General features: G+C 39.1%; 1 protein-coding gene across 27 annotated transcripts in view; it reads right to left on the bottom strand.

The window, feature by feature from the left end:
• Nucleotides 1–1,814: 1,814 nt before the first annotated feature.
• pms1 (PMS1 homolog 1, mismatch repair system component) overlaps nucleotides 1,815–26,093 on the bottom strand; it is a 101,397-nt gene continuing 77,118 nt past the window's right edge. For 20 of the 27 annotated variants that reach the window (XM_078228564.1, XM_078228567.1, XM_078228565.1 and 17 more), the window contains 4 exons: nucleotides 8,972–9,451; nucleotides 8,272–8,402; nucleotides 5,555–5,715; nucleotides 1,815–3,270 (listed from right to left, as the gene is read on the bottom strand). In XM_078228564.1, coding sequence (XP_078084690.1) covers nucleotides 3,106–3,270; nucleotides 5,555–5,715; nucleotides 8,272–8,402; nucleotides 8,972–9,451 — 937 coding nt within the window. In that variant the 3' untranslated portion in view covers nucleotides 1,815–3,105. Of the gene's footprint in view, nucleotides 3,271–5,554; nucleotides 5,716–8,204; nucleotides 8,403–8,971; nucleotides 9,452–26,093 lie in introns of those variants that run through there. The other 7 variants (XM_078228588.1, XM_078228590.1, XM_078228589.1 and 4 more) reach the window with 3 other exon arrangements.

The following is a 26,093-nucleotide window of genomic DNA, read 5'->3' as shown; positions in this document are numbered from 1 at the left end:
GACGCATCCCCCACCACTATTGCTCTCCTAACCCCTCTCTTTCCTTTCCGGGCCACAGAGCCTGACTGTGTGCCAGTGACCTGGTCACTGTGGCTTACCCCTGGAGAGTCATCCTCCCCCACACTATCCAAAACAATATACTTGTTTTGGAGTGGCAGAGTTTTGGATGGCAGAGTTTTGGATGGGAGTGTAGTGGTTGGGAAGCTAGCTAGAGGAGAGTTGGAATAGTTGAATCTGAAAGTGACAAAGGCTGACTGACAGCTTCAGGACTAGGACAGTCAGAGTAGGTGGAAGGAAGCAGTTTTTATGATGGAGAGAATATGTCAGAAGCATAGCAATGGGTTGAATAGAATGCTTAGGTTGCAAATAGTCTGCTTCCACCTGACACAGTGGCGAGGAAAGGGAATGAAATCAATGATGAGGTTATGGAGTTTAGGTGGGATTCCAAGAGATGACTTTGGTCTTTCCAATTTTTATCTGATAGTTTTCATTATACTGAAATGTGTTAGAAAGACTGCACTGTATGAGAGGAATTTAATGCCCTCCCTGTGGCAGGTTGGAGGGCATTCAATCAGGTTTGGGTGTGTGGGGTGGAGTCCCTGTCGTCTTCCTGCCTCTGCCCCAATTAAGTCTGGAGTGGAAAATCTTGTGAGTGACCTTCCCATCACCTGCCAATTGAGACCCTTAAGTGGGTAATTAATTTAATGTCATTCTCTGATTAGCTGGCAACTTTGGATCTGTGATACTGGGGAAGGCATGTCGCTGGCCATTTAAGTACTTAATACCATGGGCTATCACCAAAGGCGACAAGGCAGGGCTCTGAGGCGGCTGCACCTGGATTAAATTCCGCCGCATGTAGTTTTAAAGGAAGTTGCAAACTGGATGGCGATTGTCTGCAAAATTTTTTTTATAATTGAGCATTTCTTTGAATCAGCCCACACTGATCCATGGTAGTTCCATTAGGATCAGCTTTAGCAATGTAACAATAAAACTTAATTATGAAATTTTGATCTCAATATTTTAAATTGAAATAAGGTTTGGAACTCTCTGGTTTTGAGACTGCGTGTAGTGGTGGCTGACTCTGGCAGTGCCTTTTCCGCTGGCCAGAATGGCAGGATCCTACACCATATTCTGTACTTGAAACTTCATGAAGTATGCACAAGCGAGTTCCCCTCAGAGTCAGCTGGTGGCCCAGCAGTTGATTACTCTCCCTGCCATCAGCTGATGAGTTTGAAGGTCCTGGCGCCATATTTAAACACTACCCCTGCACTCGTATCACTCTCTTCAGCCCACCTATCTTCACCAGACTGTGTAGGATGTCAGCAACCCGGATGGCTTGGAGGTAGAGGCAGGAACTGGTCTTCCCAGCACATCAAGAGCAGTGCAGTACTGTGGCAGAAAGGCTTTGTTGCACTTACCTCAAAGGTCTCTTGCATACTGAGGTCTGCCTTGTACACACCACTCTTATGCAATCCGATTTTAGACCGACATAATTTCATGCTGGCGTAACACACGATTGGAGGGCCCCACGGGATGTCAGCGGGCAGCTATTTTAATGAGCATCCATGAGATGTAAATGGCTTTCCCACCACCAGACCGCAGGAAGACTGACCCACCATTGGGAGAATTGAAACAGGTTTCCAACTTTATGGCTCCCGGTAAATTTTCTGCATCGTGGGCAGGATGGGAGAATTTCACCCACGGATTGTAATTAGTTGCAAAGGCAATAAGTATAGCAGATCAATCCAGAGAGACTTAAAACTTAAAATCAATCAAGTAACATTGATCACAGACATGAAATGATGCTGCAAATGATAAGTACAACAAATTTAATATTTTAAGAATATGAAGAGAACAAGTAGAAAAATTGAAAGGGACACTGGATTTGCCAAAATAACCAGTGTCAATCCAATATAGCAATTAGAACCATAAAAATACAACTTCAGCAAAATGACGAGAATGAAGGATAGTACTGTAATCATATGTTAAAAGATGAGAATAAGTCCAATTGCAACAAAAGCAAAATACTACAGATGTTGATAAAATCAAAACAAAATGTTGCAAATACTTAGCAGAGCAGGCAGCATCTGTGGAGAGAAACAAAAGTAATGTTTCAGGTTGATGACCCGCCATCAGAACATATGACAACAGATCATCAGCTAGAAATGACAACTCTGTTTCACCCTCCACAGCTACTTACTGCCTCTCCTGCTGCGACTTTCCAGCATTTTCTGCTTCACCTTCAGAAATAAAGTTGCAAATCAGAAAGCCAGGGTAGCAATAGCTCTCCAGATCAGGAATCTGAAAAATGAACTACAACGTAATGGACAAGATGGAACAGTTCACCTTTTCCCACTCTACATACTCTCACAGACGATCAAGGAAATGATAGTTGCAGAGAGAGAAAAAAAAGGAGTCTAACAAATAGCACTTGAAGACGACCACATCTAGGGAAGAAAATGTAATGGAACTAACCCTTTTTCCCTCTGTGGAGGAGAAAGAAACCATGTGTAGAATTGGAAACAGGATTACATGGAATACCTGATCTGAAATCCATAAAAAAATGTTTCTGCAACAGATGTATAAAATTTGGTTACATATCTGCTCTTTCTGTTTTTCTGGGAAACACGACTGATCTCTGGGGATGGTTTATGCTGTTGAAAAGTGTACAATTTTTGTATGAGAATGCAATGTAAATGTAAACCACTTCAGTTTACAAATCTGATAAATACTGAAGTCTCAGTTGGTGAGATTATACAAAGTTCTGTATCTTAGCTGCAAGTGTCATTCTGTTTCTGAAGTTATTTCTAAGAATTGAAGATACAACACAGAAATGTATTGTGTATTTATATTCAGTCCTAATTGCTATGAGGAGTTTAGAAATGGAGTTCATATAATGAAAGAACTTACCTTTAAAGAAACAACATTTTGAACAGAATATTCTAATTTTACAACTTGTTGAATTCAAAAATTATGAAGAAATTGTGCACCAAAGCTTTCACATGGTGTGTTTTTTGCTTACATTCAAAGATTTCAATCACTTCATCTCTAAACTGCATTCTCAGTTGTAGCAATATGAGTCAGCTCTGCTGTTCTTTGTGCCCGTCATTCAGTTTCTGGTATATTTGCTAAATGATGAAAAAATGGACGGTCATGAATGCAACTACTGCAGTCTTTTCCCAGCTGTTGCTGCATCCTTAACATTGTATCTTCTATGTCTTCCCTTGAGAAACGCAGAGGTAACTGTCGAGCCAGACGAACAGCCTCTCCCTTCAGAAAAGTGTAAACCGATACATTTTAATAAGCATTTATATAAAATTATAGTCAATTTGTTGTGATCTACAAGCTTTGAGTATAGAGTTGTGTTATGCATCAAATACACATTCACAACATTAATATATATATATTTTTGACCCACACATCCTTCTTCCCTTTTCCTCCCTCACAATCTTTAGTCTTTTGCATCTTGTGTGCTGCAACACTATACAATACGAAGATGTAACAGTCCACGAAGAGGATTATGAATTCCCCGCTCAATTTTTTTTTCCAAAGCTTCAAACTACTAATTGATGGTAACTAATAGAACAGAATAGATCATGTATTCACCATGTGAGGGAACTGCATATACCAACCTGCACCCTATCGCTCTGACACATATCAACATGCCAATCATTTTGTCACACAGATTTCCAGTGTAAGGGTCACTTTGCTTGAAAAGCTGCAGTGTTCCAAACTTGTCAGAAAATAATTTATTTGGCTGTGTCCCAGTCTGATATACTGTATTGGCAGTAAATATGGAACGGGAATTAAAACATTTACTTTTTATGTTTCACCCATCACGAAGATGTGCAGAACAAGCAGGTTGTGTATACACTTCATGGACCCTGCTCTTTGCCCTAAGTTCTGGCTCTGTGACTGGCAGGAACGATGGGGCAAAGGACAAAGGTCAAGAGCACAAGTACACAAACCAGGCATTCCTGAAACTGGCCTCAGTTTTGAAAACTTGAGTACCTTCACAATGGAGTGTATGGTAAATTGCATAAGGAAATACAAAGAATAGATTTAAAAATATTTGGCCTTAAACTTTAAAATTAACTTACTGCACCAAGTTTGCATAGCAAAAATTATGTTTCCTTTTAATTTTTAAGATATTCAACTGGGAATCAATATATTGACATTCAACTAGTGTAGGTAAATGTTTTATTCAGTGAACTATAACTCTGCCTTACAAACAGAATCATGAAATTAAATTTAAAATTTGCATATATTGGGAGGGTGTACTCCTTCCATTGAGACACTCAGTCATCTTTATGTTCCTTTCCCCCATTTCTCAATTCTAGGCTGCTGACAGTCCTCTACTATTACATTCAATAGGCCATTTCTTCGGATAAATCTGGAACGAAAATATCAGCATCCAAGTACCACCAAGCCTGGTCCAGCTGAAGCCTGACATCCGCCCATATAAACTCACTTTCCAGCAAATGTCATTGGAAAATGGAGGTAGGAAATTTGCACAAATTTACCCTTTCCTTTTCTGATAACTACAGTATCTTTTGCCAATATCCTGGTCGACATCAGCTAACTAATTATAGACTAGGGATCAAACTTGCAGTTATGTTACATAATGGAAAACATGATTAATGGACTGCACTAATGACCAGTTTTACCTCATTGCCTGTCCATAAAGTAGCCTTCTTGTGCGAAGCCACAATCAGGGATGATGGCACGAGAGGAATAAAAGTGTGGAAAAAAAGGTGCCAGGACTGGTAACGGAAATACCTCAAATCACAACAGCATATTACTGGTGAGCAGCAGATGCCAATCAGGCGGACAGAGACGGCTCAAGGGTTCAGTGACAGTGAAACGGGCCTCCAGCATCTTAACAGCAGCCCAAATGAGTTATGCAGACAAATCTTTATTTCAAGCCACTTCAGATGCATAGTATTTGAAAATTACCATTGGCAACTTTATACAAAAGCAAATCATACTACTCAAGGGAGTTTTGTATATGGCTGAAATTTTTAAATGTCTCTTGTCGACCAAGTAACCTAAAGGTGCTTCAGTAAATGTACCAGCCTGGAGTACCATTGCATTGTACTCAGGTTTGTGTCTGAAACTGAGTGTCTCAACTTCAGTTTCAGCTATCAATGACAGAGTAGAGGCAATGAATTTCCCCTGAGGAAGGAGGCAAAAATAGAGTGAGGAAGACATTCCATTGCTTATGAGCATTCCCTAGCTGCCAAGTTACATAGAGCCATGGCTAGGAGCATATCAGAATTTCCTCCCCCATCTTAAAGGAATGAAGGAACCAATGCAGGAGAAAAAGTTAAACATCACATATACTTTTTTTCTAAATAAGACAACTTTATATCACAAACGTCTAATCTTATCTCTCCAAGATCAGTGTGAATAAACCAAAAAAACTGGCTTAATAGCTCAAATTTATCCTGTTCCATTATCATCAGGATTTTCAATCTAAAACATGTTGACTTCCAAGAAGACCACCTGTTAACTTGATGTATTACTTTTGGGGTGTTTTCCACGAGTATCTTACCTCCAAATAATTTACAACCTTTAGAGGTCTGCATTGGTATACACTCTGGGCATTTTTATTTAAAATCGCATTCAGAATTTCTCGTAAGTCTGATATACCATAGAAAGGTAAACACCCGGCCATTTCTTCAATTTTCAAATGATGCTCTGCTGTTGAAGCACCTATCCATTAAAGAGAGAAAGAACAATTCTAGATTTGACAGAATTTTTACTTTTAATATGTATTAAGTATTTGCACTGCATGCAATTAAATAAGTGAATACACTTTTAAAGTGATTTAAATGCTAAAACTTAAATACAGTGTTAACTTAAGAAACTTTCCTTCTGTACCACAATGAACTGACAAGTACAAATGAGCTCTGTTTTGAAATTGAAGTGCTATAGCTATTTCAGCTTAAGTTAACTACAGCTGCAAACCTTTGCAAGGTTTATCAAAAGTTGCCTCAGGCTCTGACTTGCTCCTTTTGTTAACAATTCCCACATGGCCTGAGTGACATTTGGCAACCTCTCGGGGATGGCAATACTAAGCAGATTTAAACAAGGCAGTGTGTCTTTCCCCAAGAAAAGGAATCAGTTGTCAAATATGTTTAATAACAAATTTCATCCAGGGTCAGTGCCTGCATCACCCTGCACAAGGAGCAAGCCCCAGTGGAATGTGTGAGTGACGTATTGCTGAATTGCACATATATGTTATAGAAGATCTTCCTGGCAGGGACACTGAAAAACCATCATCTCAGCAAGAGGAAAATAAATCTTCACATCATGACCTTTCTTGGAAATAACCATTCTGTTTTAAACAGTCTCAAGTGGAAATGTTCGCTAGTTCCATCCACTGAGAGAATCTACTTCCATTAGTAAGATTTATATTGGGTAACATTTTTCTTTCCTTATTTCTATTTTTCTGTCACAGAAAGGCTCTTTGTATTTGAGGTCTATAATAAAATCAAATCACTTGTGCAAAAATTTTATATTGTTCAGTGTCAAAAGATTGCAATTTAACTCAGAAGTTATGATTCTATGCTGGCAGAAGTCAATTTTTCTTCATTCAAGTTTCCTTCAAAACAGAAATCAGCAAAGGCAATTAGATAATAACTTCTTGGTTCTTTTAGTACAGACAGTTTAAATAACGTGTCATTTCCTTCAATCCTCCCTTTTTATTAACCCATTAAAAAGAGAGATGAATACAATCCAATGTCAGAACATCACCAGTGGATGTGGTCAGTGATATTCCTGGTTAGTCCACCAGCAGGCGCACTTAAATGGTTTCCCTTACCCTTTTACTTCAGGTTGGAATTTGTCAGAATTAACGGAAGTCGGCAACTTAAATTTAAGCTGAGCTGATTTGAAAGTTCTGTGAGGTTTAAATAAAGCTACATTCAATGACTAAATCAAACCTCAAAATAGGAACTAAAAAACAATGCCATTGTGAAATCTACATTGTCCAAGGGATGGGTGCAGTGTTACAAATTATGGAGACAAATATTTTCTGTAAAACACCAGCTGAATCTTGGTTTTGTCTTTTGATGACTTGTACATACCAGGTCAGATATCTTTTACTGAACTTTGCTTCAAACATCAACTTCAAAACCACATGTTAAGATCACTAAATATCTTCTTTCAAAATGTTAAATGTGGTGCGTAGATTATAAGATTCGAAAAGTGAGAAAACTGACAATCTTTCAACATTTGTTACTGGGAGATTAATGCAATGCAGTTTCCATAAATGGAAATGTTTGTGCTTGTGCCAAAGGCCAAAATTTAACTTTTTCCCCCAGGTGCACAGCTTTGGTTTGATGTGCTGTCACCGCAAATCTGCTGCAAAGGTTAGACCCCTAAAATTTTTTCCATGTGAGGAAGGTGTGCCTGCAAAAAAACTCATGCTCTTTCTTGCACTGACCAGTTACTGACACAGCAATTCTGTCAGAGTAATTTATTGCCATTATTGGGTAGAATGCCTTATCTCTGACACATTTTGCATGTTTTATGGATGATTATGTAAAGTATAGATTGCTGGTGACCCAAAAACTGCATTTACCAGTAAGAAGGTCATGACAGAGAGTGCCTTTACACCTCATAGCTCGTTTTAGTACATATGGCTTAAATATAGTTTATTAGGCTAAAGTAACCTTCCAGTTCTTACCAGCTGGTGAAAAGTACACAAAAGATTGGGTTCTTATGAAAATAACCAAAAAATGAATCCCAGCTTTCCCATCATGCAGACAACTTATAGATGGAGTGCTTTGGCACAAGAGATTTGAACAATGTCTTAATATTACTTACTCACGCTGTCTGTGATTCTTTAGCTTATCTGAAACTTGTAGTTACAATATTGGTTACTTAAAATAATAAATAGCTGAGTAGGCAACTCATCGCATTCAAATACAAAACAATGAAATTACTACAAAGTTCCCTCTAAAAGGAGATGTTGAAGCTGTCCCCAAAGGATTTTAGGAATTCATCCATTCCATTTCTCCATACAAAAGCCAATCTTTGGATCAAACACACAAATTAGCCAGAGATTTGTAAAACCTCTAATTGCACAATTATAAATAGATGCATTGCATCTATAATTCCAGACAATAAACAAAACAGAATGTTATAAAACAATTAAGTCCTTTGACGGAAATAAGAGGATTAATTCTCTGAATTTTATGTTGTTGCAATATTTGGTTTATTTTAAGGATGACAGCACAGTTGATCCTTATGTTTACAACATACCTGGTATTAGTTGTATCTTAAACCCATTAAATACAAGTCTGGGATCTGTAAAATAAGTTATCCCATTCAATGTTGTGTGTTTCTGTTCCATTTTACTGAGACCATCAATGTACTGGGGTCCACCAAGCAGGCTGAAAAATATTAGACAACTGGTTAGTCATAGCAGTAACAAGTAGTCAAATGCAGTAGTTAAACTGGTATGATAGTTTTATTACATTTCCTAACATCAGCTTGCAACCATCACTGTTTAAGCATTTTTAATAGATGTAGTTGGAAATGAAAGAAGCAATGAGGAAGGAAAGACAATGAATTCTGGAGAAAATCTAAAGCTGATAATATTTTGAAACTATAGCTAAAGTTCAGTGCTGTTTGAATTAACAATCACTGTGTACTAACTTCATAGCAAAATTCTTTCCGTTTAGGCAAAGAAGTACAGTATACAGTATTGTTTTGTTGCCCTGTAACACACACACAAAGTTTAAATAAACTAAGCCTGCAATTGTTATGGGAAGCAGGCTTTACAAGAGTATTTAAAATTTTCTTCAATGCCTTAATTACATCATATATTTGAGCTGAAAAAAATCAATGAGAACTCGAGTTATTTTCAGGGAGAATTAATACCATATTGCACAGATACTAAACTTTCAAAATTATTGATATTAAAATCCTTAGATTTAAAAAAAGATTACATTTACAATACCTATTAGTTAGAACTATTGGTGCATCAAGGGTCTCAGTTTGAAAAACGTGATTCTCCATCAGTCTTCTAAACAGTAGACTTTCCTCCACCCGAAAAGGATTTAGCAACATTAGTTTCCTTTCAGAGGCAACTACCCATCCATTGTAAGAAGTCAAGCAATTAATGAGATGAAGTCTTTCAGCACCTGAATCACGGCTTTTGGAAAGTTTCTCGAGCCGTTTTTTTAAATGGCTTAAGGAAAATGGAACATCTATTGCCTTACAAGGTGGTTCCAAGTTGGTTTTGTTATGGATTTGTGACTGGAAAAGTTTATCCAAAATTTGCTGGTTTGAAAGTGGTGCATTGTGGCACTTCTTAATAACTTTCGCTGCTGGGGCCAATTTTGGTTGTTTCTCTTCTTCTTTATGTGGATTTCCTTCCATTGCTTTCTTTAGCTGTAAATTGTATCTGTCTAGGTCCTTTGCAGCTTTCTCTTCATACCTAAAGAAATATTGTTCAATTTAAATACTTGAATTGAAAAATATACAAAGGTTCTACAGGGCCAATTATGCTGCACATTTTGATACACTCAAAATCACTTCTTAGTTGATCCCAAATGCACAGCATAAATTGACTTTTGGCCCAGAGTGCAAGTCCACCCCCATGAATAGGTGTCACACTACTTTGGCTCCAAATTGCAGACAGTGTAACTGCAAACATTAAATATTTCTTTTTTAATGTTGTTGGAACCAGTAAATCATTTTCAATGGTGGAAAATTTTAATCAAGGTTTGAATTTTAACTAAGTCAAACAAAACAAAAATTGCTATAATTGTAACAAAACTTGTAATTAGCAAGGATCCATTACATTTAACTCAAATTGATCTACTTAGGATAAAGAAAACCATGGGATACAAGAAATGTGCAATACCTAATAATTGCAATATAAGTTGAGGTGGGAGCAGAATTAAGTGTCTTCTGCTAGGGTGGGATGGCTGGCCATGCATGATCTCGCTTTGGACAATTCATTACATACACAAGTAACCTGGTGAAACGTACAGTGGGGTGAGCAGGATGTTGTTGTCCCTGTTGTTACCTCAGGGGTTTGAAGGTCTGGGCACCATATTAAAGGGCACCCAGAGAGGCATTCACTCACTGCAAGGCAGGGGCACCAGTCAGGCTGTCATTCCAGAGGGAGAAACCTACTGGAGATAACAAAATGTTGCAGAGCAAAGGAGTGGCCCCACGGTTCAGTGATGTCTTGCTGCAGGTTTTTCTCCAGGCCATTTGGGAAAGGCAGTAGGTCCTGTTCCCCAGGGATGGCCCAGTAAGAAGTTTAACAACACCAGATTAAAGTCCAACAGGTTTATTTGGTAGCAAAAGCCATGGCAGCAGGAGGACCTCCATCTGACCAAGGTGGCAGCGCAGGTTAATGTGATGGAGCCCACAAACAAACCTGGGTGTCGTGTCACAAAGGATGAATGATCTGCTGCACTCTGTAAGGTTAAATATCACCGTTCAATTACTGCAAAGTAACACTCACAGGGGCATCAGTCAGTGTAGATCTGGGAGATAGGAAGATTGTGTGCAGGTCTCAGTAGCAGATGTTTAATTGCTATGCAAGCCAAATCCCAGAGGGAAACTTGACTTAATCATCATAATCCTATTTTGTATTTTGAAACAAGTAGAAACCTACTGATGTCAGTAGCATATAATTCCAATGACACATTTGGGAACTTAAAATAAATGTAAGAGATTTATTAACAAGAGGAAAAGAAAACTTTTGCAGACAAGATTACAATTACACGATAAAATATCGTCTTACAAAATACTCCTTACAAAAAAACAACTTGGTCAGAACTGACAAGTAAACATCTTCCTGGCAACACTTTCTTCTAGATTTTTAACTTTAATAAATCCAGTAATATTACCCAAAGAAAAAACACTGTCACCTTAGTACAGGTATACCACACGACTTCTCCTTCTCTTCTCTCTACTTTGGAAATCCAAGAACATTCAGTAACAGGACTAATTTCTGCAACAATGAACTTTTCTGGCTTGACTGGATGGCTGATTCAAACTTTGCACCTTCAAGCACAGAGCTGTTCTTGGGATGTCTTTCTCCCACAGCCAGCCCAACTCAGCCCAACATCTTTCTTTAAATATCCATCTTCCTTTTCATCTTTGACTCCATTTTCCTTAGCACCTCTTTGAAATTAACCTTTCCAAAATATAAAAATCTTTCATGTTTTTCCTATTGCCTCCCCTTTCGGGTCAAAAAATAGCCTTCCATTGCTTACTTATGAAACCGTTGAAAGTTGTAAAAGCCTTTTACTCCCCTTTGAAAGTTAACATCTGAACATCCAAGTCTTGATCTATCTCCTAATGCAAAGTTCTAAACTCTATTTATTTACTTACAAATCCATTTTATCACAGCTTCATTACAAATGCATGCATTTAGCATCTCTATCTCCTTTAATCCTCAACTCTCCCAGACAAGTTGTCTCCATTAACCTCTCCGTAGCTCAATTAAAAATTTAAATACACACACAAACACACAGCCTTTTTTGTCAATAACACAATATTCCCCAAAAATATATTTTTAAAATCTGTTCTCACAACCTAAATGAATCAATGAAGAACTTTTGAAGGCACAGGTGTCCAATCATTGTATATGATATGCACTTCTAAATATGTTTAATTGCACTGTGTTTAGGTTTGCTGCATTTTCATTATACTGAGTTGCTGCAATGGGTGCGAGGATTTGCAAAGTGTTGTACTTCATTCCCTATCAGATTCTAGTGATAGAGTTCTACCAATATGCCATTTATTTTCTCACATCACAGCACTATCATCACCGTGTATCCTGACTTGAATGTGTTTAAGCCATGGCTATCTTTAGCGAATGTGCAGTCCAGAAACACATCAGGCAACTCAGGAGGTATTGCTCACCTGATTTTTTGAGACCGCTGAGAATGCTGTCTGCAGCCAAGTCATTGCATGTCATGCTGGTGTTCTGCTGTGAGTTGCGAGGAGGATGCAGAGGCCACAAGGGGAGTTAGAACCAGTAACATGACAGATGGAGTATAAGGGTCAAAAGCACGAGGACCTCCTTCGTGGTCTGAGGATTGAAAACCAGTCTTTCCTAGATGTTGACACAATGGTAAACGTGGAAGGCCAAATGGACCTGGCTGTCCTTGTTCAAAATCAACTGTAAGCTAACATAAAGGTGCAAGTGGCAAGGAAGGAGGCAAGTTGCCCTTGATTGCAAGAGTGATTGAGTGTAAGATTAAAGAGGTCTGACTGGAGTTGACTACAGCCTTGGTTCATCTTCTTATCTAGGGAAGGATAGCCCTCCCATCAAGAGATTTATAACCAATATTCAGAGTAGACGCACAAAGGATGTTACCCATGGCTTGGTGTCCAAAACAAGGGGATACAGTTTCAGTGAGATAGGTCATCAAAGACAGGTGTGTAGGAATTTCAACACTTAAAAGGGTGGCGAGTGTTGGGAGTCTCCATCCCTAGGGCAATAGGGGGGTCTGCCATTGAGTATGCTGAACTGGTAAATCAAATCAATTTGTAGCTAAAGAGCCCAGACACGCTAGGATATAAACTGGCACATTGTTATGGCCCCATCCTCCCAAAGGCTGTGCCTCTCACCCCCTCCCTCTGTTCCTCACCCCCAGCCTCGGTCAACCTTTATGGCAGCTCCTAATCTTGCTAGGATCGCAATGTCAGGAAGCAAACCTGCTGCTGTCTAGGCTTCACCATAGAGAGGAGAACACATGTGAACATGGTTTTCATCCCATTAACTCATGATTATTAGTGTCCCTTTCGTTGTGCTCACCATTAACTCCACCCACCCAAAACAACCTTTCTTCCATTTTGTAGGATCATATTTCCAAAATGACTGTTTTGTAGAACACATCTGAAAAATGTTGACCGCCACATTTCAGACCTACTCCATCACCTTCCACCCGCACCCCTGTCATGCACCAACTTCCCCCCATCATCTTTGACCAATAGAACTATTTTTCTGTTCTTACCCTTCAGCCTTCCCCCATTGCCCTCAAGTCTATAATCATCACCCACAACATGCCTTCTCTCCCTTCTGAACCTACACCCATTACTGTCCCTATGTTCACTAACTCCTCTCATTATCTAGGCTACCTGTTTTGTACATTTCCTTCACAACTCTCCCTTTACCCCCCAATCTCGGAGACCATCCGCTACCTGACCATGAATATGGACCTGCCACCCTACCACATCCCACTTCCCCCCTCACTGTGACTGTTCCGTCTGCTGCCCAATACCTTCAGTTCAACTCCCAGGTCCCCACCAACCCTGACCTTTAGGATCATTTTTCTTCCACCATCCCTACAGAACCTCCACACCCAACATGCACGGCTCTTCCCTTCCTCCCAAGCTCCTGCACCATTGCATTCCCACCTTGTTTCCCTTGGGGTCTGGATTGTTTGGCCTCCTTCCCTGGACACCATCCCTGCCCCAGTTAAGCGTGGTTTCTTTCTGTGTACACCCTCCCACCCTGCCTCATTGACCATTGAACTTTTGCCTGGGCCTGATTCCATTCTTCCCTACCGTCCCTGCCTCCCTTGTCTAGCCTATTGCACCCTTGCCCAGCAGACTCTATTATCCCTCCCTTGGTCATCTTCCCCGTACCTTGGAAAACTGACCCAAACTCAATCATAGCCTATATAGAACACTCCTGAAAAAGGGCAAGGTAGCAGCTACTGACCCCAAAGTCCAGGAAGATGACTACCTTGCCTGGTGCACTCCACTTACATGCAGCTGTGAATCTGAAAGCGCATAATTCTCACTCACAGAGAACTTAATTCAGAGGGCGAACTTAATTCTGGCAAGTTAGCCTTTTAATGAGAATGCATGACATGCAAAAGGCAAGCGTCAGGAAACTTGACCCATGTTTAAAGTTCCGAGAACTTAATTACAAATGTTTATCCTGCCATTGGGAGGCTGAATTTTGCCCCCCACCACCCCCATCCAACTAAGTGCCCTCCCGCCTTTCTTCTCATAGTGTCAGAAGATTCTGGCCCATAGGTGAGAATAGGGATGATATCCTGCTGAAAGAGTATCAGGCATTAGACTAAATTAATAAGCAGGATGTCAAGGATAATGATATCTAGATTACTACCCAAGCTATGTGCAAATTGGTATAGAAGCAAACAGATCAGGGTAATTAACATGTAGCTAAAGGCTGGTATGGAAAAGAGGGGTTCCTATTCACGTTCAAGTCCTCAAAAAGGAAGAAGCAGTAAGGATGGGATGGGCTCTGCTTAGACCAAAATAGGAACAATGTCCCCACAGAAAGGGTAAATAGGCAGATGGCAATGTCTCCAAAATAATATGGAGCAGATTGGGGGCGGGGGGGGGGGGGGGGGGGGGGGGGAGAGAAAGAGAGAGAGAGATCTATAAGAAACATAGGCAGTGTTTGTAAACAAAATAGGGCAGGACGACATGTGAAAGAATAAAGGGGAGATACTGATAGCAAGGGGATATAGAGTTTTATAACAGGAGTCTAAAAAGATGGTTAAGCATAAAATGAGATGGAATCCTATTAAAGAGAAGTTAAACTGTGTAGAGCAATGAATCGGGTCCATAATAAAACATGAGAGCTGAAGGAACCAAGAACCAGATATAGTCCAGATTATTGAGACAAAGCCAAAGGAAAATCAAGCATGGGAATTAAACACAGCAAGATATAGCATATTTAGAAAATATAGAGAGGAGAAAGGAGATGGACTAGCATCAGCAAGACAAAACTGGAATCCATATTGGAGAGTGATTAAAACTATAAAGGATCAATCACACTAATGGGTGTCGTCAATAGACCACCGAATAAAAGAAAGGGAGCAGAGGAAGAAATATGTAGATAAATCATGAAATTGAGTAAAAATAGAAGAACAATGATGGGGAATTTCAACTACCCTGATATTATTTGAACAGCAGGGGATAAGGGCACTGAGTTCCTACAATGTGAAATAAGTGTTCTTGGTTTGTTTTTTTTTAATGACCTTGTTAGCCTGCAATGGAACCTTTAGTGATTGGTGCATTTGTACTCCAAGATCCCTTTGTTTCTCTGTCCCACTGAAATTTGCATCTTCCAATTAATAAGTGACCTCCCTGTTCTTCCTACCAAATTATGCCACCTCACATTCATCCGTGTTGAACTTCATTTGCCAATCATTCAAGTTTGTTAATGTCTTCCTGTATTTTGTTGCAGTCATCCTCAATATTCACTTTCCCCCTAATTTAGTGTCAACTGCAGATTTAGAAATTATGTTTCGTTTCCAAAGTCCAAATCATTAATGTAAATTTGTGAACAGCAGTGGCCCCAGCACTGATTCTTGTGAAATACCTTTTTCCAGCTCTTCTTGTGAAACACCCTTTACAAAACACTTTCCTAGCGCAACATGTAAGAAGGCCAACAAGGGAAGATTCACTATTTTTTCTAGTAATGGGGAATGAACTTGAGCAGATAAGAGAAATGAAAGTAGTTGAACATCTAGGAAATAGTGACCATAATATAATATGCTTTAAGATAGAGATGCAGAAGGAAGTAGATATGATGAAAACCAGGTTAACAGATTAAAAAAAACAAGCTAAACACTAGTGAATGAATAAAGACATAAAGGAACAACTGAGGGTTAGGAAAGAGGCATACATCAAGGACATAGACAGCAGAAAAGCATGAGGATTTTCATAGTAACTTCATTGCAGTGTTCGTGTAAGCCTACTTGTGACACTATAAAATAAACTTAAACACATGGTAAGAGGGAATATGAAAAGATTAGGAGAGATGGCAAAAATAATCAGGAAGTCAAACAGCAACTATGAAATAAATGATCAAGGAGCATAAAACAGAATAAGCACATTAATAAAAAAGGAAGACTACGAAGGGAATAGGATCATTAAGGGAGACAGGATAATGCCACTCGTAATGACAGAGATGGCAGAAATATTATTTTACTTTGTAATTACTAGGAAGACAGAACAGATAGACATGACATTGAATTATGAGATAAGTGCATTTAATATAAAAAATAGGATGTATTGAATAAACTAAAATTCAAAAGAGGATAAAACACCTGGTCTGAATGAAGTTCATTTGTCTATTTAAAAATAATCTAGAGAAGAGGTAGCAGAGGCATTACTTCACATATTAGAAAAAAAGAGTAGTGCCAAAGGACTGGTGGATAGCTATGATAGTGATGATTCTATGGGCCATAACTTCTGAACTCCCGTGTGGATTCGGGAGGGTATGCCAAAGATGCAGTGAGGAATTCCTCTCGGAAGTTCAAAGGTAAAGATTTACTGAGCAAACTTCCTCTGGGTAATTGCTCTGTGCTGGGAACCATCCAAGAAAGCAATTTAAACTTTGGATGGCTCTGACTGTGTAACACTATAGTTATCCAGAAAAGGTTATACAAATTTTTAAAAATCTCAACTTCTGGGTAACTATTTGTAAAGACACAGGCAGCCACCACATGAGACTCTCTCCACCTGCCTCCCCTCCCCCTCCACCGCCAGAAGAAAGCTCCTGATTATCTCACACCACTGCCAGGGACTCCCTCCCCCAAAGGAACTCCCCCCTCCTGACTAGCCCACGTGATGGGACTCCCCCTACACCCCGCCCCCTCCCCCTCTCCACAGCATTTTAGGCTCTGCATGGGATTCCCTCTGACCTGACTCTTCCACAGACCAGAACCCTGGTGCAAACCCCCGTCCCTCCCACCGATGACCCACCCTGAACTTGAATCCACCTCCACCTACTAAATCCTATTCACCACCTACTTACCTTGAATACTTACCTTCTCCCTGGCGTGTAAATTTCAAAGGGCATTTAAAATTACCTGGCTTACGGCAGCTAATGCTGTAAAACAAGGGGGCACATCCTCCTTTAATTCATTTCTCCTGCACTTCAACTGGGTTTCGGAGACTCCTGCAGTGTCTGGATCCCGCCAACCTGAGTCCAAAGGTCAAGCGGGACAAGCACGGAAGAAATTTCACATAAGTAATGGGGCACAGAATGACAATCTAACACTGATTGCCACTCCAAGGAAGTTATGGCCTTATATTTAAGAACAAAATATTTCCAGGGAATTATATACCAGTCAGGTTAGCATTGTTGATAGAAAAAATAATGCAATCCAAACTAAAGGAGAGAATAAAAGAATATCTAGGAGCGAAAAATATAACAAATCATCACCATGGATTTCAAAAGGGAAACTCTTATTTGATCAACATTAATTTTGTTTGAGGAAGTAACAGAGATCTAGATAAATCACAGTAGATGTGATTTATCTAGATTTTCAAAAGGCCTTTGATAAGATGTCCCATAACAGATTAATGAATAAGGGGTGAATAAATGTGGAGTCACTGAACAAGGGGCAGAATGGATTGCTGCCTGGCTTCAAGACAGAAAGTAGAGAGTAGTTATTCAGAGTGGCAGAAGATGAAAAATAGTGTTCCACAAGGATCGGTGTTGGGACCACTGCTGTTTATAATTTACATTAAAGATTTGGACTTCGGAATCAAAAACACAATTTCTTAATCTGCAGTTAATCCTGGAGAGGTATTGTCAATTTGAGAAGGACTGCAACAAATTATAGGAGAACATTAACAAACTTGCAGAATTGGCAAATAATTGACAAATCAAGTTCAACACACTTGAATCCAAGGTGGTTCATTTTGTTACGAAAAATAAGGAGGTTCACGTCTAGATGGGGTAGAGAAACAAAGGGATCTTGGAGCAGAAATGCATCAAACACTAAAAATTCCCCTACAGGTTTGCAAGAATAAAAGGAAACCAAGTACTAGGTTTTACTTTTCGAGGGAAAGAATTGAAAAGTAGCAAAGTTACGCTATACCTATATTGAACTTTGGTTAGACAACACTTAGGAGTACTGCATGTAATGCTGGCTGACATATTATAAAAAGGATAAAGGGGCATTAGAAGAGGTGCAGAGATTTACAAGGATGATACCAGATGTATGGACAAAAACAACAGGATGGATCCTGTTTCTCATGAAAAAAAGGCTGGGGGGTAACCCAATAGAGGTATTTAAAATTGTGAAGGATTTTGATAGACTGGATACAGAGGGAATGTTTCTTTTTGTGGGGAAGGGCGTAACGAGAGGCCAGCAACTGAAAATAGTCAAAGAAATTTAAGAGGGAATTCAGATGAAATTTCTTTACCAAAGAGCGGTTAGAATGTGGAATCGTTTACAACAAGCAAATAAGGCAGATACATTTAAGGGGAAGGTAGATATGCATATGAGGAAAATAGTAGACTTTGATTAGGATAGATGGGAGGAGGCTTGTGTGGAGCATGGACACTAGCATGGACTGCTTGGGCAGAATGGTCTGTTTCTGTGCCATATATTCTATGTGTTCGTATATATTTGTGACCTTTCAAGCAGCCATCCTCCAACATTAAAAATGTCATTTGAAGATAGTTACTCAAGTATTGTCTTTTACTTTTAAGTATTTGAGCAATCATCCTGCACATTGAGATGATCAATCACCACAAAATGTCCATATTCTTTAGAATTCTAAGGCATATAGAACAAATGTTTTCTGGTATAGAAGTACTGACTGAAAGTAATATTTTACTACACTCGTGTGATGAGGTGAGATCAGCTGAGGAGATTAAAAATGTTGTCATAAAGAAGGGGTTATGTTGTAATGACATGGTAGTTTCTGGTTTATGCTATGTTCATTGGTTCTGAAAATGAGCATAAGAATCCAGCATTAATGATAAGAATGCCTAGAATTCATGCACAAAGAATGTCATAAAATAGTAGATTCTTGAATGAAGATTACAATCAAATCTAAACATTTAATGTAATTTAAAGCTACAATTAGAAAGATTTTAGTGATAATGTAGTACAGTATTCCAAAGAGCTTGCTATTTCTTCTGCCAGTTTTATGCTTTAATTCCTAAATGGAATCAGAATAAGTTTTTTTTTGAAAAACTGAAAATCAAATCAGAAACAAACACAGATTTCTACATTTTTTGGGATACAAGCTCATTCATTAAAAGCTTTGAAAATACTGAAAATTTCAACATGACATCTTTTTTGTATTATTTACACTGTAAGATGTAAAAATCACAGTTGTAGAGCTGGGTTTCCAACCTGGGCTGCTAATTTCCTTATTTGAAAATGGATATAATTGCATTTGAAATAGTTCAGAGAAGGTTCACTCAACTCATTCTTGGGATGAAGGGCTTATCTTATGGAGAAAGGCTGAAAAGGTTGGGCCTATACCCATTGGAGTTTGGAAGAGCGAGAGGTGATCTTCCTGAAACATGCAAGTTTCTGAGGATAATTGATAGAGTAGATGTTTCCTCTTGCAGGGAAGACTAAAGGCTAGGGGTGTAGGGGTGGAATTCTCCCTTTTGGCACTATGTCTCATGTCTGGGAGAAGACATGGAGCATTTCCCACTGTGAAGGCAGCATCAATAGAAGGCTGTTAATAGAACATCAACAGCAATAAAACCATTTCTGAAAGCTTCACAGAAGTGTAATCAAAAATTAACAGAGAGCCTGGCAATGTTGCTTCTTCCATAAGACAACACTAATTGCAAAATGCAGCTCTCAAATGATGATGTTTCAATACAGTAGCTAAAATGATGGAAATCACATTTGGTGATATTACAGCTGTAGAGACAATAGCTTCATTGTTGAACCTCTTTTAAAGTGATCTATAAATGTAACTGAAAAGACATTTTTTCAGTTTTATATTTGATAAGCTACAAAGTATTCACATTTAAGTTTTAAAACCATACTCTGTTAAAAGCTATATATTCACCACATATTTACAGTTGTATTTTAAAATAATAAGTTTGGATTTAGGGTACAGTTTGCTACACTTCCATCACTAAGCATTGACATTCTCCAATCATTAGACTGAGCCCGCAGAGAACAGTTGTCAAAAATCCACAGAAACAGGCTAATGATGGTTGCACCTGGAATTCATTAACCCACCATAAAATTTAGCACCTATATTGTAACTTAAAAAAAACATTACAACACAGTTACATGCCAAATTTAATTGTAAGAAATTATCTCTCCTATTAAGGAAATATATTTTAGTGTGTACTACAATTTACTGTTTCCTGTTAAGTATTGAGAGATAATCACTTTTCATTTGAACATTCAAAGTCAATTAAGTGCAGCTATGGTTAAAGATTTAAAAAATAGATTTTTTTCTTCAACAGTTGTAACTAATTATGATTTACCCAATTCACATATGGTACCTTTATTCAGTTCAACCTATTGAATCTAAGTGGGGTCCTGGGACAAGCAATAAATCATATCCAAGAAGCAGTGGAGAGACTGCTTCAACTATAACTGTTGAGATAGAAACCATCTGCTACCTGTACAGCTGGAGGGGAAAAATCACTTTAACAGAAATTTAATCCTTTAACAGAGTTACAGCTTTGACCTGACCACTGAGTTATGTACTGTTACCAATTAAAAACTCTGCTTCATTTTGTATTATGCAAGTCTTTGGTGTGGTCACCTCTAGACCTTGCACTAATTATCCCCCAATCTCCATTCATTTCCCTCCACAAGAGGTGCAGCTAAAGGCATGACAGACTCCCCTATAGTCACCATGACAGGCAAAAGGTTGGCACTGTAGGATACATTAATTAAGATTCAGCTAAGTGCCTCAAAGAACTAGTCATATTATTTTAGCACCAAGTTATCTGTGTCCTGCCCTATAGCTCAAAGAATACAAATTGCACAATTTGGCATGACACATGGTGGTTTTCTTAATAGAGAAGAGTAATATTTAAATAAGGAAAAGTGAAAAGGCATAAAAGAAGGAAATAGAAAAAGGTAAGTCAGGATAGATTTTAAAAGAATAAGTAGCACCCTGACAGCTCAACGGGTAAAGATCTTGCCAATTTAGCAGTAAGCCATACTAACCAGAAAGTCCTGGATTCCATTTCTGATCCATGATGTCAACTGGTGTCCAACAACAGATCTCCACTTCCTGGGGAGTGGAAATGTTAGCCAACCCCACCAGAAAATGTTCAAATGGACAACAGGCATGGCCAGCACGATGCTTAGCTGCAATATGATCTAATTCTATATCAACCAGGGGGAAGGGGTAGAGTGTGGGGAAAGTGTGGAAGTGGAATTTAGCTGTCAGAACAAATATTCCAAACATCTCCAATTGTTCTTGGGATGCGAACAACATTGGCAGAGTTGCATTTCTATTGCCCATACCTGGCTATCAGAAGAAAATTCTTGTCCTGATGTTAGATTTTTTTAAAATCCAGGATTTTACTTTATCTGAAATCTTTCTCGTTACGTAGTTATTACAGCACAGAAAGAGGCCATTCAGTCCAATGAATTCATGCTGACTCTCTGAAGAAAAATTCAGTTGATCCCCACTCTTCTGCTTTTGGCCTTGTACAGTTATTTCCAACAGACAACAGTTACATCTGCTTATTTTTTGAAATCATTCATCACCTTTGCTTCCACTGGTCATTATCACTCGATAATAAAAATAGTTCTTCCTAACATCTTTCTGCATCTTTTGCCCAAAATCTTAAATTGTCTCTCCTTGTCCTTTCATTGTTCGCATGATCAAAACCATTCATAATCTTATACACCTGTATCAAATCTTCCCATAATCTCCTTTGCTCCAAATAGAATAACAATCTTCTAGCTAAAATACCTCACCTCTGAAACCATTCTGGTAAATGTCCTCTGCACCTTCTCAAAGACCTTCACATCCTTCCTAAAGTGTGGTGGTCAGACTGAATGTAAAATTCTAGTCTGGCCTAACCAGAGCTTTGTCGAGGTCCAGCTAATCTTCTCTGTTTTTGTACTCCATACCTACCTCTATTTATGAAGCCCAAGATCCCATATGTTTTTCTAATTGCACTCTCAATAATGCCCTGCCACTTCAAAGGATCTATGCACATGAACTCCCAGGTCCTTCTGTTCCTGCACACCCTTTAGAACTATGCCACCAAGTCTATATTGCTTCTGCCTATCCCTTCTGTCAAAATGCAATGTCAGAAACATCTCTGTGTTACATTATATCTGCCACTTCTCTGCCCATTCTGTTGGTCTAGGTCCTGTTGCAGTCAATTGGCATAATCCATTCTGCCATACCTCCAAGTTTGGTATCATTGGCAAATTTTGAAATTTGACTCTGTATTTCATTATACAAGTCACTTGAAAATGTCAAAAACAGCAGTGGTCCTAGCACTGACTCTTGGGAAGACCATTGCCTACTATCCTCCAGTCTGAAAAATGGCCATTAATCACAACTCAATGTTGCCTGTCCATACGCCATTTTTTAATGCAAGCTGATATTGTCCCTCATATTCCATGAGCCTCAATTTTGTTAACCAGTTTTTTACGTGCTGCATCATCAAATACTTCCTTAAAATCCATTTAGATAGTACCTGTGGCATTCCCTTTATCAACCTTCTCTACTACTCCAATCAGATTAGTCGAGCACAATCTACATTTTACAAGTCTATGTGGGCTTTCCTTAATTAACTCAAGCCTCTACAAATATCTGTTGATTGTTGTTTCCAAAATCTTACCCACATTTCATGCTAAGCTGTAGTTACAAGGAACGTCCTTCCCTTTCTTCAGTAAGGGTCCCCTATTATTTGTTATTTATATAAATGACATTAAAAACCATGTGGGGGAGGTAGGATTAGTAAATTTGCGAATGACACAAAGGACGGATGGTTAACAGTGAGGCAGTGTGTTTTGGGCTACAAGAAGAGATAGATGGAATGGTCAAATGGGCAGATAAGTGGCAAACGGAATTTAACCCTGAAAAATGTGAGGTGATACACTTTGGAAGGAGTAATTTGACAAGGAAGTACTCAATAAATGGCAGGACCCTAGGAAGTTCTGTGGAGCAAAGGACCTTGGCATGTTTGTCCAAAGATCTCTGAAGGGAGAAAGGCATGTTGGTAGGGTGGTGAAAAAGACATATGGGACACTTGCTTTTATCAATCATAGGTTACAAAAGCAGGGAAGTCATGTTGGAGTTGTATAGAAATTTTGGTGAGGCCACAGCTAGAGGACTGTGTGCACTTCTAGTCGCCACATTATCAGAAGGATGTGATTGCACTGGAGGGGATGCAGAGGAGATTCACCAGGATGCTGCCTGGGGTGGAACATTTAAATTATGAAGAGAGGTTGGGTAGGCTTGGGTTGCTTTTGTTGGAGCAGAGAAGACTGAGGGGACGACCTGATCGAGATATACAAGAGTATGAGGGACGTGGACAGAGTGGATAAGGAGCAGCTGTTCCCCTTAGTTGAAGGGTCAGTCACAAGGGGATATAGGTTCAAGGTGAGGGGCAGGAAGTTTTGGGGGGATGTAAGGAAAGAAAAGAGGGTGGTGATAGGTCTGGAATGCACTGCCTGGGAGGGTGGTAGAGGTGAGTTGCCTCACATCCTTTAAAATGTACCTGGATGAGCACTTGGCACGTCATAACATTCAAGGCTATGGGCCAAGTGCTGGTAGATGGAATTAGGTGAGAGTTCAGGTGTTTCTCGCATGCTGCTGCAGACTCGATGGGCCTCTTCTGCACTCCTATGATTCTATGAAGGGGTTCACATATGCTCCTGACTGATCGGTTGGCCCATTTCTACGGAAAGTTGGAAGATTATGGCAAGCCGTTCCATTATCTCTACCCCCACTTCCTTTTGCAACCTGGGATGCAAGCCATCTGTACCAGGCGATTTATCCACTCTAGTCTGACTTTCTAGTACACCATTTATCAATTTTAACACTATCCATTACCTTTACCATCTCTGCTTCTACCAAAATTTTATCAATTTCCCCTTTTCGTATTAAACACTGATGTAAAGTATTCTAGCCGTACCTTGTGCATCTAAGTATATTTGCCCTCAACAGGACCCACCATGCCTCTTATTGCCCATTTACTATTTACATGCTGGTAGAAAAATTTCAGGTTCCCTTTTATGTTAATTGCCTTCCTATTATCATATTATTTTCTTTGCCAGTTTTATTTTCCTCTTTACTTATCCTTCCAATCTATTGTATTTGGCTTGGTTCTTGCTTGAAGAATGCATCTGACATGCAATACACCCTCTTTTTTTCATTTCTTTATATCCCCTATTGCCCTTTGTTATCCATGGAGCCCTGGCTTGGGTTTCCCTACCATTTCTCCTGTTGGAATGTGCCTTATCTGCACTTGAAACCATTTTGTCCTTAAAGATCTTCCACAGTTCCGTACAGTTTTTCCTGTTAATCTTTGGTTCCATTTTACTCAGGCTAGATCCCCTCTCATTCCACTCAAGTTAACATTCTTCCAATTATGAAGTGCTTTACTCTTCTCCATTAGCAATCTAAACTTATGATACAATGACCGCTCTTACTTACGTGGCTCAGACTCCCAGATACTTGGTCCATTTGGCCACATGTATTACGATAAAAGTCACCATGTCTCCCACCACCCCCCCCCACCACCCCACCCCTTCCAAACATGCTTGAAACAAAATTAGCATTACTAGTTTTCTATGAAATATTTCTATATTGCAGAACAACTTTGGTTCAAGGTAAGTCTGCGGTGTAATGAAGCTGTTGGTACCTTGAAAATTTCCCTGTTTGTACAGTGGGATAAGTTTCAGAGCAACTGTGTATCAGAAAAATAAACGGACAAAAAAGCAATTATTTAGAAATTATGATCACATTTTTCTAATTGCAGCAAAGTTCATACATGCCATTACTGGGTCCTGTATCATTTGTCTGATGCTCTGCGCATTGAGTGTGGGGTTGGGGAGAATGGAGGGGGTGGCTGTGGTGTGTTTCATTGTATAATCTTGAGTAACAACCCGTCTCCCCCCAAAAAAAACATCAAAGGCCTCACAAGAAATCCTTCAGACCCTCACTCTTCTCTGCACACAACAGTGCCTCAGTATCCCTTCCCAAGCTCCAGGTGCTACTGTCCATAACCTGTTGGGGCTGACTCCCCCAGTATTGCTGTCTCTTGCTGTCTCCAATTGTATGCCACATGACAGAATAACATTGGTTAAAGCAGAAGAATAAGAAAAATAGGAAGAAGCAAGAAAGGGGAAAAGTGAGAGAAAAAACAATACATGAAAGACAAACAAATGCAAGTGACAGAGAAGTGAGGCAAAAAAGACAGAAATAAAGGTGACATGGCCTAAAATTCCAAAGCAAAATAGAGTGTTGAAAATTATATTGATTTATGATTCAGAATTGATTTAACCACAAATCTCCCTTGATAGTTGTGACATATTAATCAGGCCCACAGCTTCAAATATTTACATTCAGCTCACAGTTCAATACCATTCAGCCCAACCTATCCATACCAGCGTTAATGCTCCATTAAGCCCCCTCCTACCTTACTTCAATGCCACTGTCTTCCACAAGGTGGCTTTTCTTAAACATCCAACTTAAATTAACGGATAAAATTGACAAAGAATCTGCCTTAAATTTGTAGCATTTACCATTATTTCTAATGCATTTCAATTAGTTTTTCAGAGATAGAAGTATAACTTTTAACTGAACAACAAATTATATTATTACTCCGTGATCACTATATTGTGTGTGCATAATTCACACTTAGCCCTTCCTTCCAATTTCTTCTGCTGAAAAACAGCAAGTATTGTGTCATGGTAAAATAACAGAGTCAGGAGGCCACTGAGAATCAAAAACCCAAGCAGTGCATGACATTAGGAGTAGCAGCATAATGGCCATCTAACTGAAGGTCTACAATTACAATAAATAATTCTTGCATCATCTAATGGTAGCAGGGAATGTAACATTCAGAAAATATTGGGGGGGGGGTGGTTGGTGCTGTAAGATAATGTGCTATGTTTATTGTAGTAAATTAAAGCATCAATTATGTATTCTTTCATGCTTGTACAACAGTAATCACATTTAGACATGTTAAATAAAATGCATGTCTGTACGACATACATTCACAAGCCAAATGGATGAAAGCCATCTTGTGGAAGATGACAGTATTGCAAATATTTGCTATTCACAACTCATGTAAACATGGGGCTTATCTAGCTCCATGAATTAACTGAACAATTAGAGACATGTATATGGTAGAGATA

This window comes from Mustelus asterias, chromosome 14 (assembly GCF_964213995.1).
Source record: "Mustelus asterias chromosome 14, sMusAst1.hap1.1, whole genome shotgun sequence".
Taxonomy (NCBI): Eukaryota; Metazoa; Chordata; class Chondrichthyes; order Carcharhiniformes; family Triakidae; genus Mustelus; species Mustelus asterias.
This window is presented reverse-complemented; position numbering and strand designations above follow the sequence as displayed.